This window comes from Neomonachus schauinslandi, chromosome 10 (assembly GCF_002201575.2).
Source record: "Neomonachus schauinslandi chromosome 10, ASM220157v2, whole genome shotgun sequence".
Lineage (NCBI taxonomy): Eukaryota > Metazoa > Chordata > Mammalia > Carnivora > Phocidae > Neomonachus > Neomonachus schauinslandi.
In genome coordinates, this window is record NC_058412.1 from 76,409,292 (window position 1) to 76,427,097 (window position 17,806).

At 37.5% G+C, this 17,806-nt stretch overlaps 1 protein-coding gene across 3 annotated transcripts in view; it reads right to left on the bottom strand.

The window, feature by feature from the left end:
* Window positions 1-17,806, bottom strand: part of TMEM131 (transmembrane protein 131) — a 244,452-nt gene that overhangs the window by 59,626 nt on the left and 167,020 nt on the right. For all 3 annotated transcript variants that reach the window (XM_021701291.1, XM_021701290.2, XM_021701289.1), the window contains 9 exons: window positions 17,609-17,759; window positions 17,447-17,503; window positions 16,415-16,476; window positions 6,549-6,657; window positions 3,652-3,760; window positions 2,694-2,847; window positions 2,430-2,600; window positions 1,259-1,369; window positions 1,026-1,160 (listed from right to left, as the gene is read on the bottom strand). In XM_021701291.1, coding sequence (XP_021556966.1) covers window positions 1,026-1,160; window positions 1,259-1,369; window positions 2,430-2,600; window positions 2,694-2,847; window positions 3,652-3,760; window positions 6,549-6,657; window positions 16,415-16,476; window positions 17,447-17,503; window positions 17,609-17,759 — 1,059 coding nt within the window. The remainder of the gene's footprint in view (window positions 1-1,025; window positions 1,161-1,258; window positions 1,370-2,429; window positions 2,601-2,693; window positions 2,848-3,651; window positions 3,761-6,548; window positions 6,658-16,414; window positions 16,477-17,446; window positions 17,504-17,608; window positions 17,760-17,806) is intronic.

Consider the following 17,806-nt stretch of genomic DNA (forward strand, 5'->3'; position numbering starts at 1 on the left):
ATTATCAATATTTTAATATTATTATTAACAGCTTACAGTCCCAAACTAAGTCTTCAAATCTGGTGTGTATTTGACACAAGACATCTTAACTGAGACTAGCCACATTTCAAGGGCTCAGTAGCCACATGTTAATTAGTTCCAACTGTCTTGGGCAGCACAGTTTTCTACCAGTGAGCTTTTAGCTCTTTAAATTACTTCCATGGGAAGAATTCCCAGGAGTGATACATATTGCCAAAATGCCCTCCAAAATTATTCTGGAGGGTTCTTCTGGCACAAACTATTTAAATAAATTTTTATAGCTTATGGCAGTCCATGGAAGCGTATCTGTCAACCATCTCTGTGCATAAGGACATTTTCTCCTTCTTTTGTAAGACTGCCACAAGAAGTTCTACCCTTAACTTACAGATGAGATATGTTATGCCCCTTCTCACACAAGGTAATTCTACTAGTTCTGTTCTGAATTGGTATAAATTCCAAGTTCCACTTCCAGTAGTGGTAAGGGCTTTGACTGATATATCTGTTTTCTCTTGTTTCATGCTCTTTTATGACCAAATGTACGTATTTATAAGACAGAGTAAAAGTACATGGGCATATCTACAAAGGGATCAAACAAGGTTTGTCTCAAAGAAACCTGGCCAGAAATATTCTGTATAATTGAAAACTTTCTACCAATGGGCAGGGCTATCTCTTTTGCCAAGTAAATTCAATGAACATAGGGTTAGTTTAGTACCAATGGGAATTTCTCTTGTAATGACACTTGTGTTACAAAAAGATTATTTAAATTTTCTTTGTTACAGAACCTTTTATGACAGGGTAGAACTTAACTCCTTTGGGTTTCAAGTGCCCTCATCATAAAAGGAGGGAGTTGAAGTAGATTGCCCACAAGAACCTTTTAATATTAAATAACTGATGCTATTATGAATCTCATAAAAATATTAGTTCAAGTATGTGTCGTAGGAATAGACTTTTATTTGGGGTTTAGACATATAACTAAGTTTAAGGAAACAATAAGAAAGTTTACTTACTGATGACTGGTCTGATAAAGAGGATTTTTCTAATTCTGGAAGGCTTGCAATTATTGTAGTTCTGTTGCCTCTTTCAGTAGCTACGAGTTCTATTGATAAACCGTCTCCTATGATGTGCCAACTTTTTATAGCCAACTTAAAAAAAAGAAAAAGATATGAAAGGGATTATTGTAGCACTAGCATAAAACACTTAAATGTGATTTAGAATAAAAACAGATTTTTTTTTTTTTTACCTCAATTGGATTGCTGTTTATAATTGCAAATAAAATATTGCTTGCTTCTGTAGCACTCAGTATGCCAAAATCTATGAAACGTTCCTCTATTTTGGGGGGTAATACAAAGTACTGAAAAGATATAAAAGAACTAGATTAAACATTAAATCACACTTATATAAAAGCAGGGTATCAAGAGAAAGTAGCTGTATGGACATACTAAGGTTTCTATATTTTATGTCAATATACACATATATACACATATATAAAATATAATTAAGAATTCTGTACAATGAAGTATTTTCAGTAATCAGAAATGAAGACATTCATAGTCTCTATGGAATAACTATTTCTCCTCTGAAGGCATGTAAAAGAAGCAGGAAGCTAAAGTACTAGGGAAGGGTAAGTAAAACCCCAGAGGATTAGGCAAAAAATCCTTGGTCTCAGTAAACATTATGTATTCATGAGGGCAGCCAAAAATACATAATCACTCAAGCAAAACAAATGAAGAAGGAGTGGGATAATATTGAAAAGTCCCTCCAGCTCTGAAATTCTTATTGATGTTGGCTTTTTGGGGAACTACATCTCCATATGTTCTAATTTTCTTTTTATCTTTCATATCTCTCATCAGTTTTATTTTTTATCTAAAATTCTTTCACTGATTATCCTAAGGATAGCTTAGTTTGGATTTTTTTTTTTTTCTCCTGGCTTATTTTCTATATTAGAAAGACCTTTATTCTTTCCTGCTATTCCAACTGTGTGTTTTTACCAACCTTACTCTCTTCTTTATTATTTGGTTCTTTTCTTTACGCTGTATTTCCTGGTTTTGGTCACCACCTCCTTAGTTTCTTCTTTGCCCTCCCTGTATTATTTTTTCCTGCTTTTTATTTTCCTCCACTTAGTGTTTGTTTTCAGTTTCCCCATGATTGTAACAGTTTAAAAGTAAAACCAAGAGAAAGCACAACATGGAAAAGACCTAAGTGCCAACTGTAACAAAAGGATTCATCTGTGTCACGACAAGAGATGGCTACTGGGAAGGATGAAAACCAGTTATCTTGAAAGTACTGAGAGGAGGGATTAGAGCAACTTATAGAGCTCATGTACAGAAGCATGTACAAAATGATTGCCTAATAATACCTGAACACACAAAAGATGGCTGGGAACTTAAATTTTAAAGGTACAACATACTTACATCTAAAAAGCCTGTATATACCCGCACAGGTAAATGAAATTTAGAAGCATTGGTAATAAGTAAAATATTGTTATCTATGTGCATGGATGATGTGGAGGGCATAAAAAACAGTGTAAAAATGTATCCTGATTCATTTGGAAGAATTAAGACTGGTTTGCTGAAGTTGTGAACCTAGGAAATGAGGGGAGAGAAAAAAAACAATGGGTCAGCATCATCTAGTTGGTAGATCAGTAAAATGAAAAGTATGAAGGTTCCCAGACATACTTTAAACATCGTTTTGGCTTCTTCTGGTAGCAACACATCATGAATGAGGATTGCAAAGCTGAAAGTGTTAGTCAGGTAAATTGGCCTTTCCACAGGGTCAGCAGGACTGTCTCGGATGTGAAATAATGTGGCAGCGTGATCAAATCCCAAATAACTATTTGAAAAAAACATAAATCATTTTTATCTCTATGCATTAATTTAAAATCCAAGTTCTTCTGTTGTAATAATTTTACATTTAACATTAAGGACTGTTACTTGAGAATTAGAACTATGAATATTTTAGAGCATGAGCACATGATTTAAAACAAAACTTAGATTGCAAAATATCGACATGTAATATAAAGAACTATTCTCTATTGAATTATATGCAATCAAACAATTGAAATCAAGAATGTATTAACAGAAAGTTTTAAGCTACTTAAAAAAAATCATGTTTATCATTTAATTGCAACCAGTTTTGTTAAAATGAGTTCCTACCAAGTTGGATATTAAACTATTATTGTTTCAAGTATAATCCAAAATGAACTACATATATTGTTACCCATTTATAAAAAGTTGTAATTCTAGAACACTGTTTACAAGTTTATAAAGGAAGATAAATGATTTTGTTTCAAGTGACAATATACTTTAATAACAAGCCACAACCACTTGTATGTTACAAAACCAATTACAGAAAGGAAATAGCTCCAATGATGTAAATGTTATTTAAAAATCATAGATTCCTTTTTCTATTATATTACTGAATCACTAAGACTTCATTTAAGCCCAAATCATATCATCCCATTTATCTTTTTCTTCTAAAAAAGTAAAAACAATAAAGTGGAAGTTGATCTTTTCAACAAAAGTTCCATAGAGCTTATGTAAATTTGGTTACTACTTTTGCTAAGGTCAATTAGTAGGAAAACAGAATTTACTGATTAGTGAAAAGTTATAAAGCTTATTTTAAAGAGAAACTCACCCATCTAAAACTTCTGCTTGATATGGTATTTCGAGTTTAGAATAACTCTTTTCCTTTGCTTTAACAGTTATTTTCCCAGAAAACTGAGATGGTTTTTTTGCCTTTGATGCTAAAAGGAAACATAAAAAATTATCTCTGCACCTTTTGCTACTAGAGTTTCTACAGAGGAGGAGAGTGACTTGATGTAGACTGACACAATCTTTTAAAAGCATAGTTGAGCTTTCAGATTGGCAAACAGGAGACTTTTACAACATTTTACATTAAATATCACATTTTAATCCAAAAAAGGGAAAACTATTTTAATTTTCCTGTAATAGGATTAAACAGATAAGGAATTAGCAAGTGAACACAATCTAGGAGGAAAAACACTGTATTTGAGCTACTTCCCTAGAGCCCTAAGTTGTGGCTTTCCTTACACCAGGACTTCTCACCCTGGGCACTATTAACATTTTAGGCCAGGTCAGTTCTTTCTGGGGTGCAGGGGCTGTCTGTCCTGTGCACTGGAGGATGCTGAGCAGCATCCCAGGCCTCTGCGTGCTAGACAGCAGTAGCAGCCCCCCAGATGAGACAACCAACAATGTCTGTGGCCACTGCCAAATGTTCCCTGGCCTGGGAGGCAAAACTGGCTCCCATTGAGAACCACTGGTTTGCAGTTGTATTAAGAAATAACATCCCTTGTATGCCAGAGTCTTGTTATAAGTATCAGTCAAGTAGCATGGTACGAGAAGTGTCAGGTGTTGTGAGCTCTGACTTCCTGTATTTGCCAACCCTAACTCCTAGTATAAGACTCTCCCTGCCATCATATTGTCCTCAGAGATGAAGTAAAATCTTTCAATTTTGTAGCAGTTATGAATAATTCCATCTGGAATTACAGAAAGAGATTCAGTTGGATCCATTCTGGGTACCCATTAGATGTTCCTTTCAAAGTAAATAAAGAAGCTGTTTATCCCGTTTAAGGTACTTCTGGAACACTTCTAGTTAGGAGAAGAACTTATGTGAGTTCTGCAAATGTGTGTTATCCAACTTTAGCACAAAAAAAGACAAATAAAAAAATGGTATGACATCTAGTATATGGCTATGTACAGTGATTTCAGATTTTTATTATTTTTTAAAAAGATTTTATTTATTTATTTATTAGAGAGCGAGCGACCGAGAAACAGGATGGGAGGGGAGAGGGTCAGAGGGAGAAGCAGGCTCCCCGCTGAGCTGGGAGCCCAATGTGGGACTCGATCCCAGGACTCTGGGATCATGACCTGAGCTGAAGGCAGTCACTTAACCAACTGAGCCACCCAGGCGCCCTCAGATTTTTAAAACTCCCATTAATCTTCATTTCTTTCTGCTTGTTGTGTAGCCATTACTGGGCTTATTATTTTAGGAGGCTGTACAATATTCCTACTATGCACTGGGGTGGTAGAAGGGGAGGTGGGAGGTGAAAGGTGGAAGGATTTTCCCATGATAATAAAAACCACTTTTAAGAAATGTAGCATTTACTTTAAAAGATGCTTTTCCTTTTATTAATGTTACATAATTTAAGAAATACTTTTTTTAGAGTCTGTGATCTCAGAAGAACCAACATTACTGACATTCATTTATCACACAAAGGGAAACATTCACTGCATTGTCGGTTCAGGAGCTGGAGAAGAAGAGCTTGGGATAACTATATAGCACACCTGCTCCTGGGGCACACTCTCCCACTGCTTGAATTTATCAGAAGGATGGATCCGAAAAGTTCTCAGGGTCAGGGATTATTACTGGCTGCTCTCCTTGGTGAGAGAAGAGAATGCACTTGTTGATGCGGATACTGGTAGACATGACTGTGGTATCCCAGCAACAGAGAAGACAGTTTATCACAGATTTGGAAATAACTGGGGCATCAAAACCTTCTACAATACTCTTTTCTGATAGCTGAGTTATGAAAGTATGTCACATATTTAATCTTGATTTCTTCGGGAGTTTTCTCTGAGCTCATAGGATGAACACTAAAGCTTGGCACCCAGCCTCTGCACTGCTCCAGATCCTCCCCAGAGCTCTTCATGTACAAGGAGTAAGCACAGATGCTCTCACAAACACTGCAGAGTCTTCCAGTATTCTGCTGCACTCAGTAGGGCACAGTGATCAAATGCTCTCTTCTGATGAGGAGTGTAGCTGTGAAATCTGGGCTATGAGCAGAGGTGGCTTCATCATAAAGCCGAAGTGTAAGCTTCAGGGCTCCTTACTTGCAAGAGCCCTTACGAGAAAAGTCCCATTTGAGTGTCAGTTCTCATTAAGTACAGTTAAGCAGCCATTAAATCATTATTTAAAAAAATTTTGTGACAGCAAACTAAATAAATGTTCTAGTAAAGTGGACAAAGCTGAATAAAAACATGCTTTTAAAATATGTTAAAGTCTGGGTTAACATTTCAAATGTCAAAATATATAATATACATATCTGAAATAATAGTTCTCTAATTTGACATTGTTATCATAAAGACTATTATTTTAGGTTAGGCAGAACTGTCTGCCTTGTTTAAAAAGTCAATATATGAAACTGTTACGGAGAATATTTCTATTCTCAAATTCAAACATGCTTCTGAAATTCAAATACATTATCACTCAATTACAAAAAATAATGACTTCATAATTAAGGCAAAGCTTACTAGGTATATATGTGAAAACCCAGATTACAAAAATTTAATTCCAATCCTAATGTATTTGCTAATATGAATTTCAGTTTATGAACTTGCATTTTCTTTCATGAAGCAATCAGAGTTTGTGATGGTTTATAAGATAAACAAACCTAAGCAGTAATATATAATCTGACTATAAAATGGTCAATGTTTCTACATTAAGATGTCAATATACATGCCTTCTGGTTTATCAAAACAAGATCACTTCATTAGAGAAAGATGAATACTTACCATCAAAACTAATAGTTGCAACTTTGGTATATTTACTTTCTGAAGCTTTCAATGTAATTGGTTTAAAGTGTACCGTTACAGCATCATTTTGTGGTGTAGGTCGAACACTCTGCAAACAGAAATATATATAACGTTATTTTAGTCCAATGGTTCCCCAGTTACATTATACTGGAGAGTGTACTGAAAAGTGAAGCAGAATCAAAATTGGAAAAGTTTAACTTTACATGTTCCCTTTAAACAGAGTAGGCCAAAATGACACAAGTTCACATTAATTTCACTAGAATATCTTCATGAAATAAAATGATGGCCAGAGGAAAAGTATATGATAGGTCAGTGAGTGTAAAAATCTAGAGACAAACTAGTACACTAGGTATGAATACATAAAACAGAAAAGAAAGGCATTTATTTTCTAAACAAGTGCCCAATTAATATATGAGAGAAGGAGACGTGAAGATTTATGATAGGGTCCCTCTTCAAAACTCCACAATACCAAATGTAATATCCTGACTATATGAAGAATGAACATGAATTTGGGAGCCGGTACCCCTCTGTCAAAGTAGTTTTGCAGATTCCACTTTTGGTGGTACTTTCTCTGTGTCTCTAGGGCACAACTGTGCAAGTGAGGCAGGCCGCTGTCGCCGGGCAGGGCTGCGCTCCCAGCTGCCGGCCTGAGCAGTGGGGCAGACTGAAGAGCTGTGTAGCTTGGAGAGGTCAGAACAGTTTAAATTTAAAAAATAAGATCTTTCTAGTCAACAACTAAACCTATAATAACAAACACAGTAAAAGTTTACACTTTTGGAGCAAGCTAGAAAAATAAATGCATTTTACATTTTAAGATGCAGTTACTTTTTTTTTTTTTAAGATTTTATTTATTTATTTGAGAGAGAGAGAGCAAGAGAGCGAGCACAAGCAGGGGAATGGGCAGAGGGAGAAGCAGATTCCCCGCTGAGCAAGAGAGCCCGATGTGGGGCTGGATCCCAGGACCCCGGGATCATGATCTGAGCTGAAGGCAGACACTTAACTGACTGAACAACCCAGGTGCCCCAGTTACTTTTTTATTATCCTTACTGACACAAAGCATTTTTCATTGGAAGGAACCTTAAAGATCCCAACCTGCTTCCCTGTTTTACAGATGAAGAGAACCTTGCAATATGGAGTGATGTTTCGATAGCTAGGCATCAAGAGGTGGGGCTGGAAACCAGGTGTCCTGACTTGGTCCAGGGCCTGGGCCCTTTACTTGGCATCCTATTGCCTAAACATGTGTCAATGAAGTCATGGTATTGTACACAAATCTTGATCAATAATCTTCCTTTAGAATTCAATTAGAATCTTACTTGGGTCTGAATTTTGGTTTTGGCTGAATTTTCAGGGGCTTTATAAACTTGTTGTCAAAGCCTGATGCTTCCCATAGAAAGAACACAGTTCTCTTCTGTGACACTCACCAGGTGCACCTGCTAACACAGGCGCGGTCAGATCCTTGCACGTCACCAAGTTCTTCCCCCTGGCTCCCTACCCACCCTTTCAGTTGATCCATAAAAGTGGAATCTGACAAAACTGAATGAACGGCAGTTGCATGAAGGCACAAGAAGCGCCTGAGAAGAGTATGAAGAAAAACTGCTCCTTTTGGGGAACCCTCCTACACTGTTGGTGGGAATGCAAACTGGTGCAGCCACTCTGGAAAACAGTATGAAGGTTCCTCAAAAAGTTGAAAATAGAGCTACCCTAAGACCCAGCAATTGCACTACTGGGTATCTGCCCCAAAGATACAAATGTAGTGATCCGAAGGGGTATGTGCACCCCAATGTTTATAGCAGCAATGTCCACAATAGCCAAACTATGGAAAGAACCCAGATGTCCATCAACAGATGAATGGATAAAGAAGATATGGTATATATATATACAATGGAATATTACTCAGCTATCAAAAAAATGAAATCTTGCCATTTGCAACGACGTGGATGGAACTAGAGGGTATTATGCTAAAAGAAATAAGTCAATCAGAGAAAGACAAGTATCATATGGTCTCACTGATATGAGGAATTTGAGAAACAAGACAGAGGATCATAGGGGAAGGGAGGAAAAAATGAAACAAGATGAAACCAGAGAGGGAGACAAACCATAAGAGACTCTTAATCTCAGGAAACAAACTGAGGGTTGCTCGAGTGGAGGGGGGTGAGAGGGATGGGGTGGCTGGGTGATGGACATTGGGGAGGGTAAGTACTATGGTGAGCGCTGCGAATTGTGTAAGACTGATGAATCACAGACTTGTACCCCTGAAACAAATAATACATTATATGTTAATTAAAAAAATTAAAAAACAAAAAACAAAAAACCCCAAAAAACTTCTCCTTTTGCCTTGTGTCCGAGATCATAGGGAACAAAGCTGGTTATACACATAACGATCACAAATACTGCTTTTACACCAGATGGTAGGGCATCTCCCTTCTCACTGCTGGTTCGTCTTTATTGGGCCTGAAATGATGGCCCTAAGGGTGGTTCTGCAGTTCTCTGAGCTGGAAATCTTAGTATATGTGCTGCCGAAGCGAGCACCTCTGAGCTGGAAATCTTAATAGCCTGAGCTCTTGGCCTCAGGCTTTCTCAGTATTTTATCTTTCTTCTGAATTTCTCATTTGTTTTTGAATCTCTAGTTGGGGCTTCAAGTGGATTTGTTCATATTGATATATTTATCATCAATAAGCTTGCTGTTACTAGCAATCATTTAAAATGAGAATCTCTTCCTTCCTTGAAGGTTGTGTGAGCATGGGTGTGTTATTTTTAAGAATAAAACAAAACAGTTTGACCTGTGAGATAAACTACAAAATGGAAAGGTTTCATATACTATACTACTACACTAATACTTCTTCCAAAAGAAAGGAAAGCAGTACAGAGTATATGTGACAGTCCCATAGTGACTGGCTTATGCAACAAAAGATATTAACTATTTCACTAGAAGTGTCAGTTTGAGTAAGCTGCCCATCTACTCTGGGCCTTATTTTTCCTGCTTGTAAAACACTAGGATTGGATTAGGTATTTTCTCAGATTCCATCTATCTACAAAGTTTTGTGATTCTATTAATTTTGTTTTTTGTTTTTTTTTTTCAAATGAGGCACCTTTATCCTGAGGTCAAGATTTGTTAGAGGGATGATCAGATAAAGCTCTGTAGTTTGCAGGACTTCCACATGCTCTACTGAACGTGACAGAGCTGCAATGAAACCTTGACCGTTTTCAAACATGCTTAAGGTGGCAGTTCAGTAGTAACAACCACAACACTTTTTGAGTGTTATCAGCCTGCACAAAACCTTACCAGAAATAGCTAAGCAATGGTATTTATTAAAATATAGTCACTGTAAGTTGTTGGTGGGAATGCCAACTGGTGCAGCCACTCTGGAAAACAGTATGGAGGTTCCTCAAAAAGTTAAAAATAGAGCTACCCTATGAGACCCAGCAACTGCACTACTAGTATTTACCCTGAAGGATGTCAGCTCCTCAGAGACAACCCTTTGCATTTCACTGACTGGTAAAACCAACTAACAATCTGTTTTAGTATCAGTCACTAACTGTTGCTTACTAAAGATAATTGAGAAGTGGAAAAAATATGGCAAGATTCCCAGGAAAGGCAGCTTGCACATGTTCTAAATATAATTCTATCCTTTTCTCACGATATTCATACCCAACTAAAGCTCAGTAACTCTCAAGTGAGATTCAAAGGCCCAGAACACTCTAAAACTACTTACAAAAACATTTGAGCAAGTAAGGAAAATAACCTTCCAGAATGTAACAATTGCATTTTTAACAACAGGTACACAAGTTCACTAAAGCTCATATCAAGCTGACAGTGGTAAAACTGACAAATATATCTGTGTTTCTTATTCATTATCAGTAAGGAAACTTTATGCAAATGTTCCTCTTAAGATATCTCAAGCAAATTCATTCCATCATTTATACCACACTAATTTTTTTTAAAATTTTTTTAATTATTTTTTATTTTTTTTATTCTTATGTTAATCCCCATACATTACATCATTAGTTTTAGATGAAGTGTTCCATGATTCATTGTTTGTGCATAACACCCAGTGCTCCACGCAGAACGTGCCCTCCTCAATACCCATCACCAGGCTAACCCATCCTCCCACCCCCCTCCCCTCTAGAACCCTCAGTTTGTTTTTCAGAGTCCATCGTCTCTCAGGGTTCGTCTACCCCTCCGATTTCCCCCGCTTCATTCTTCCCCTCCCGCTACCTTCTTCTTCTTCTTTTTTTTTTTTAACATATATTGCATTATTTGTTTCAGAGGTACAGATCTGAGATTCAACAGTCTTGCACAATTCACAGCGCTTACCAGAGCACATACCCTCCCCAGTGTCTATCACCCAGTCACCCCATCCCTCCCACCCCACCCCCCACTCCAGCAACCCTCAGTTTGTTTCCTACAATTAAGAATTCCTCATATCAGACCACACTAATGTTTTTTAAGTGTTGAGGAAAATCATATTCTCAGAGTTGCATTATAGACAATGTCAGGTAGGCTTGAACCTGGGCATCTTGACCACTTGCAGGTAAGAAATTTTTATTTTGAGACATTTGCTTCAGGAGTCCCATATCTAGAAAGATGAAGAGACTTTGAATTCCTTGAAGGGGAATTAAAAAAACCTCCAGCTTCTGGTAATGCCTAGCTCATCCTAAGATGTTACATATTTGTGAAATGGACAGAGTTCATCCAGAGGTAAGGACACTTAAAAATGTGTCAGTCTCTATGTCTGGCATATTATGCAGAAAAATAGAGGAAAAAACCTTAGGAAGCTCTCTGAAAACTCAGTTTGCATGGTAGATGGGCTTGTCCCCTGGCTGATAAGTAAGAAGTCTAAGCTAACATCATCTCAAGTGGACCAGTGCAACAGATTACTAACTCTTTGCAGTGCATTCTCCACTTTTACAACACATAAATCAGATGTCACTCCCTTGCTTAAAATTCTGTAATTTGCTGTTGCACTTAAAATAATCAAAGCCCAGAAAGCCACGATTAACTCTCCAGCCCTCACCTTTTACATTCAACCCTTCCCTGTTTCCCATGACATCCAAAGCTGTTCCTGCCTCAGGCTTTTGCACTTGCTGTTCACTTTGATGGGAACGTTTGTCTGCCAGCTTCTCTTACAGGTGCCAACTTCTTACTCTTCAGTTTTTACCTCAAATGTCAGCTCCTCAGAGACAACCCTATCTAAACCACCTCCCTCCCCCCACTTATATGCCATTCTGTTTCTTTTTTTGTTAGAACTTGGTCCGATTTACAATTATGTTGTATACTTGTCATCAGTCTCCCAGATAAAAAGTGAGCTCAATAGGGGTGGAAACCTTGGTTGTCTGGTTTACTGCTGTGTTCTCAGTACCTAGCACAGAAGCTGGCATATAGTTGACGCTCATTAAATATTTACTGGGGGAATAAGGAAGAATGAATGAGGAAGTAAGACAAAATTACCAAACACTGGCAGAGTTTAGGCTCTGGATATTAGAAAAAATACTACACAGGGAGCTACAGATGCAGATATACAGACAGATATTATAGATCAATAGATTTTTAGTAGAAATACCAAATATGAAATTAAAACGATATATTTGTAAAGACTTGATGGGTGTCATTATATACTAACATACTTTCAAGTAACTTTTGAGTTTTTATGGTTGAAAAAGTTGCTTTAAAAAAAAAAGCTCTGATTCATTTTCCTTCTTTGGAAAACTAGAACCTGTGTATGTTATAGGACTGTTGTATTAAATAAGGTAATCCATGTAAAGGACTTAGCATAGTGCCTGAGCCATAGTAAGAACAAAAATGTTGACTTATAATGTATCCTAGAACTCCCTAAGAGAAAGGAGGAACATTAGCCTCTTTCCTTCTCTGTTATAACTGAATTGAATACTATGGTATTTTTTCATTCATATTCTTACAATTAATTGATAATTTCATTTTTAAAGAAAATGTTTATTGAAAAAGACATTTAAAAAAAAGATTTTATTTATTTATTTGTCAGGGAGAGAGAGAACACAAACAGGGGGAGCGGTGGGCAGAGGGAGAAGCAGACTCCCTGCTGAGCAGGAAGCCTGATGCAGGACTTGATCTCAGGATCCCAGGATCATGACCTGAGCTGAAGGCAGATGCTTAACTGACTGAGCCACCCAGGCATCCCAAAAAAGACGTCTGTTTTGGCCCGTTCATTGTATGTAAAAAGTTAGACAAGATTGCTTGGGCTAAGTAAAGGCATTTTCCCATCACATTTGGAGAAGTGACTGCAGGCGTGAAGTCTGCCCAACATGAAAGTTCTCATAACGACCCTGCTCTGTGCAATGGTGTCCCACAGATGGAAGAAACCAGTCATGGACAAACAGCATGGAGAACACACAAAATAAAAATGATCTGACATCTTGAACCGAGGCAATAGCCAGGTGATCCATCAATGACAGCCAATGTCTGCCCTACAGGTGAAGAGCTGCCTTCTGCAGCAAAAGAGGGATCTCTAAATGTGCTGCCAGGAAGCTGTGCTAGGAGATGCTTTCCCAGTGGAGAAAGCACTTGAGCTTAGCAGAGAGAAAAAGGGCTGGGAGCAGCGGTGCATATACTACCATGGATACAGTAAATGTGCTCTACGTAGCCAACTGGGCTAAAGGAGAAATCAGTATCAAAAAGTTCAAAGAAGATAAGTAGGTTGTAGCCAAAGCAATCTAAACAAATCCAGCAGAAGGAATTATACTCTATTACAGAGGAAACTCGGATAAACTAACTCAGAGAATTTTGAACAAAAAGAATCACAATTCTGGGTAAAGAAAGATTTTAAAATGTTGACACAGAGCAGTGATACCGAGGCCTTTGCATTTCACTGACTGGTAAAACCTAAAATGTGTGTGTGTGTGTTTATGGTTGGGGAGGGAAACCTAACAGATTTTCTAATTTTTCGTTTGCAAATGTGAGGATGATGGTGGCAAGGGAACAAAGGGTATCTCCTACTCTCTACCATCTTTATTCATCAGATAAAGGATGTTTTAATGGCAAAGAAAAATAGAGAAAATTAACAAAACCAAAAATTAGTTCTTTTAAAGATTTTATTTATTTGAGAGAGAGAGAGAGTGTGAGCATGCACAGCAGACTCCCTGCCAAGGAGGGAGCCCAATGTAGGACTTGATCCCAGGACCCCAGGATCATGACCTGCGTCGAAGGCAGACGCTTAACTGACTGAGCCACCCAGGTGCCCTCTTTCAAAGGATCAACAAAAGTGACAAACCTTTACCTAGACTGACCAAAACCACTTTTTAAATACTATTGAGAAGACTAAATTACTAAAATCAAGAATGAGGGGCGCCTGGGTGGCTCAGTCATTAAGCATCTGCCTTCGGCTCAGGTCATGATCCCGGGGTCCTGGGATTGAGTCCTGCATCGGGCTCCCTGCTCGGCGGGAAGCCTGCTTCTCCCTCTCCCACTCCCCCTGCTTGTGTTTCTTCTATCGCTGTGTCTCTCTCTGTCAAATAAATAAAATCTTTAAAATAAATAAATAAATAAATAAAATCAAGAATGAAAAATGGGATGTTACTACCTACTTCACAGGGACAAAAGAATCATAAGGGAATACTATGAACACTGGTACACCAACCAATTAGAAACTTGAGACACAATGACAAAATCTCTAGGAAGACATAAGCCACTGAAAGTGAGGCAAGAAGAAACAGAAAATCTGAATAGGCCTAAAGAGACTGAATTTTAAAACTTCCCACAAAGAGAAGCCCAGACCCAGAGGACTTCATTGGTGAATTCTACCAAACATTTAAGAGGAATTTAACACCAGTCCTTCACAAACTCTTCCCAAAAATAGAAGAGGAGAGAATACTTCCCAACTCATTCTACTGGAAAACAACAACGACAACAACACAGCTATCTACCACCTTTATAGGACAACAGATATTTTAATGTAGAACAAAGAAAAAAGTATATTATTACAGAACAGTCCTTGTCCAGAAGGGTGTTCATATTAACATACATACAGCTCACATTTTTATAAACATTACACTGTTCTTATTTTGCTCATTTTTCCATAGACTTGTGCAAATGTCAATAGAGTTAAAAGAGACAAAACCAGTCCCTAACCCCTCAATATATAACAATCAGCATTATGTATTCAGGAAAATGTAATTAATTCTTGCTGTAAATAGGAATTACAAAGAAATCATACAACAGAAACATTCACTGTAATATTTTCTTATGTAAAAGGTCATTACTGGAGAATGTGCTGATAGTTTCATTCCATAGAGACTTTGATGACAATCTTTTCAAAAACTGAATCAAAAATCAAGAAAGTCACTGAATCAAAAAAAAAGAATATATTTTTAAAAGCATATAAAAATATATGCACTAAAGTTGCTATTTAAGAAGAAAAATAACAAAAATGAGATATAATGCTGTTGCTCATGCTTTTGTGTTTTGTTTCAATGGTCAAAAAAAGCTGTTCCTTGTCATCTGTGGTAGAGTCTCTTGAGGACCCCCGAGGAGGACAGGTGTGAATAACATCAGACCGAGGCAATTGCATCACAGGTCTCTCTCAGCCTGCCAACAGTGGACAGGCAGGAACTCCAAGTAGGGCAGTTTCAGCCCACTGTAGAGTGGGGGAAGCTCTCTACCAGACCCCATTCCCCTAGTTCTTCTACTTAGCAGGAAGAAATACTAGGTCAGACAGCAGGACACTGCCTGGACTATGATCAGTGAGCATAGTTACTGTGCATTAAATTATGGTTGCCCAGGGGCGCCTGGGTGGCTCAGTCGTTAAGCATCTGCCTTCGGCTCAGGTCATGATCCCAGGGTCCTGGGATCGAGCCCCGCAGTGGGCTCCCTGCTCCGTGGGAAGCCTGCTTCTCCCTCTCCCACTCCCCCTGCTTGTGTTCCCTCTCTCTCTGTGTCTCTCTCTGTCAAATAAATAAACAAAATCTTAAAAAAAAAAAATATGGTTGCCTGGGATGACCGTCTCTCACTCCCTCATTTAGGGTTTGTAAGCTCTCCTCTCTTTGGTCTACTCTACCAGCTGGCTATACATTCTGGGTTTGGCCATGGATGGACAAAGGTCCCTTAAGTCTCATGCCCGTTTGATGTATCTCATTTTATCAGAGTTCTCTGAATTTAGGCTTCTGACATTAGCACAGGCTATAATAAAAATGTACTGCTTTCTTTTTCCATTATTCCCTATATATGGATCTTGGGGACTTCACCAGGAGGTAAGGTTGTTTTTTCCCCTAAAACTGTGTAATGGCTCCCCAACTCTACTGTAAGGCCTAAAAGTCACTTGTTCTATGTGCATGTGTGAGGGGAAGAGAGGACCCTGGTTTGGAGTCTGCTATCTACTATGCTGTAGTAGCTGCCGGTTAGAAGGGTACCTTGGACAAATATTAATAGCATTCTCACATTACCTACCATGTCTCTGTGCTTTATTATTATTTCTCTTCCCAACTCATCTGAACCCTTTTTTCCCCCTCTCTTTTTACTTACCCATACCTTATGTCTAACAACTAAACCTGATGGAATCCTTATAACCCGTTTTTCTTTGCACATGGCACACATCCTAGGATTTATCAGAATCCACACGTCTCTTATATGACTCTGCCTAAAGAAGAACCTCAGGGACTTTGGTTCAGACTTAGCTTGGGGAAGATCACGTACTTTCCTTCTCATCTTTAAAATCTAGTGGTTAGAGGCAGAATAGGTTTCTCACATCACACTTTGAACCCAAGTGTCACTAGGCCACCATAAAACAGAATCCTTTAGAGGTTTAATTATTTTTAACTTTGTCATAAGTTCAAAAACAAAGAATAGATAAATTAGGAGAAAAGAGGTAAAAACTTACTGTTATTGGTACATCTTTTGTTCCTGAATTTAATAAATGAAGGTTTAAAACTTTTGGTAGATCTGTTAAAATTGAAGAAAAGAAATATTTCTTTAACAGGTGTGCTTTACAGCAAGTTATAATTTTTCCCTTATTAGATACCAGACTGAATCTATTCTAGAACGTGAAAAAGAACTACAATCACATTAATAAAAAGAATGTGATTCTACCTAACTCATAGATAGCAGTCACCTTACTCATAAGGATACTGTGTATTACAAGAACTGCCCCCTCCTAAATAACCAGAAAAACAAAACAAAACATAATTTTTTAGTGGAATTAGGCATTACTAATCTTTCGTTTTCCAGCAAAGCATAAGGAAGCAAATTAATAATGTGCAATGTGAAATTATCACATTAAAACCGAATCTAATTTTCAAAAAGGGGTCTTCAATCCTAAACAACCAAATTCAGAAATCCCAAATTGTATTTCTATTTTTTCCTTAATAAATCCTTTAACTTGAGTGATCTCAGTTTTAGAATTCGAATACTTTCTTTGACCATCTGGGACAAAATCTAACGTTATTGTAATATAACTGAATAATTAATAATATTAATAATAAAATATTAATAAAATTAATAATATAATGGAATAATCCATTACTAAGAAAGAATCCAGAAATAAAGCTTTTTATTTCCTTTATTTTACTATTAAAAAAAAGATTCAGCATAACTGAATATGTGACAAACTAGATTAAAAAACTCAGAAACTATACCTTCTGCCTCAGTCTTCTGTTTAGAAGACTTCACTTATCTCATGACCTTGCTTTCCCACCTGGTAAGCAATGGTGTCCCTCAGAGGAATGGGGTATGAACCCGTGAGGGCTCTGAGTTCCCAACAGTAGGTTTATACGAGATCATGTAACCTACTGAAAGGTAACTTTCAAAGCTGAGTTACCAAGGAGTTAAAGTACAGCCAGCCATTCAGCACTGAACAGAGGTTTTTTTTTTTTTTTTTTTTTTTTAAGACTTAGAAAAATACTCTTTTCTTTACCTTGTGTTCGTAGTGTACCAAAATCTAACATTTCGGTTGAGGAATAAATTCCAGGGGCTTGGAAAAGAGAAAAGTAAACCATTAGATATTACTTGGCCCAGAGTAAGATGTATTGAAAACCAAACAAACATACATTTGCAGCTCCTTCAATTTTCTACTAACCTGTTGTAACTTCTACCTCAACAGGAAGAATGATAAACTCTGTGCTGTCTGAAGCATTAGTCTTTATTCTGATGAAGGCTGTGTGATTATCTGCTTCTCTGGATGAAAAGCTGGCTCTCATCACTCCCTTGGTTTCATAAGGAGGAATCTCCTGACAAGTTAACAGACCATAATGTAGCACAGCTTTTGTCATGTTGC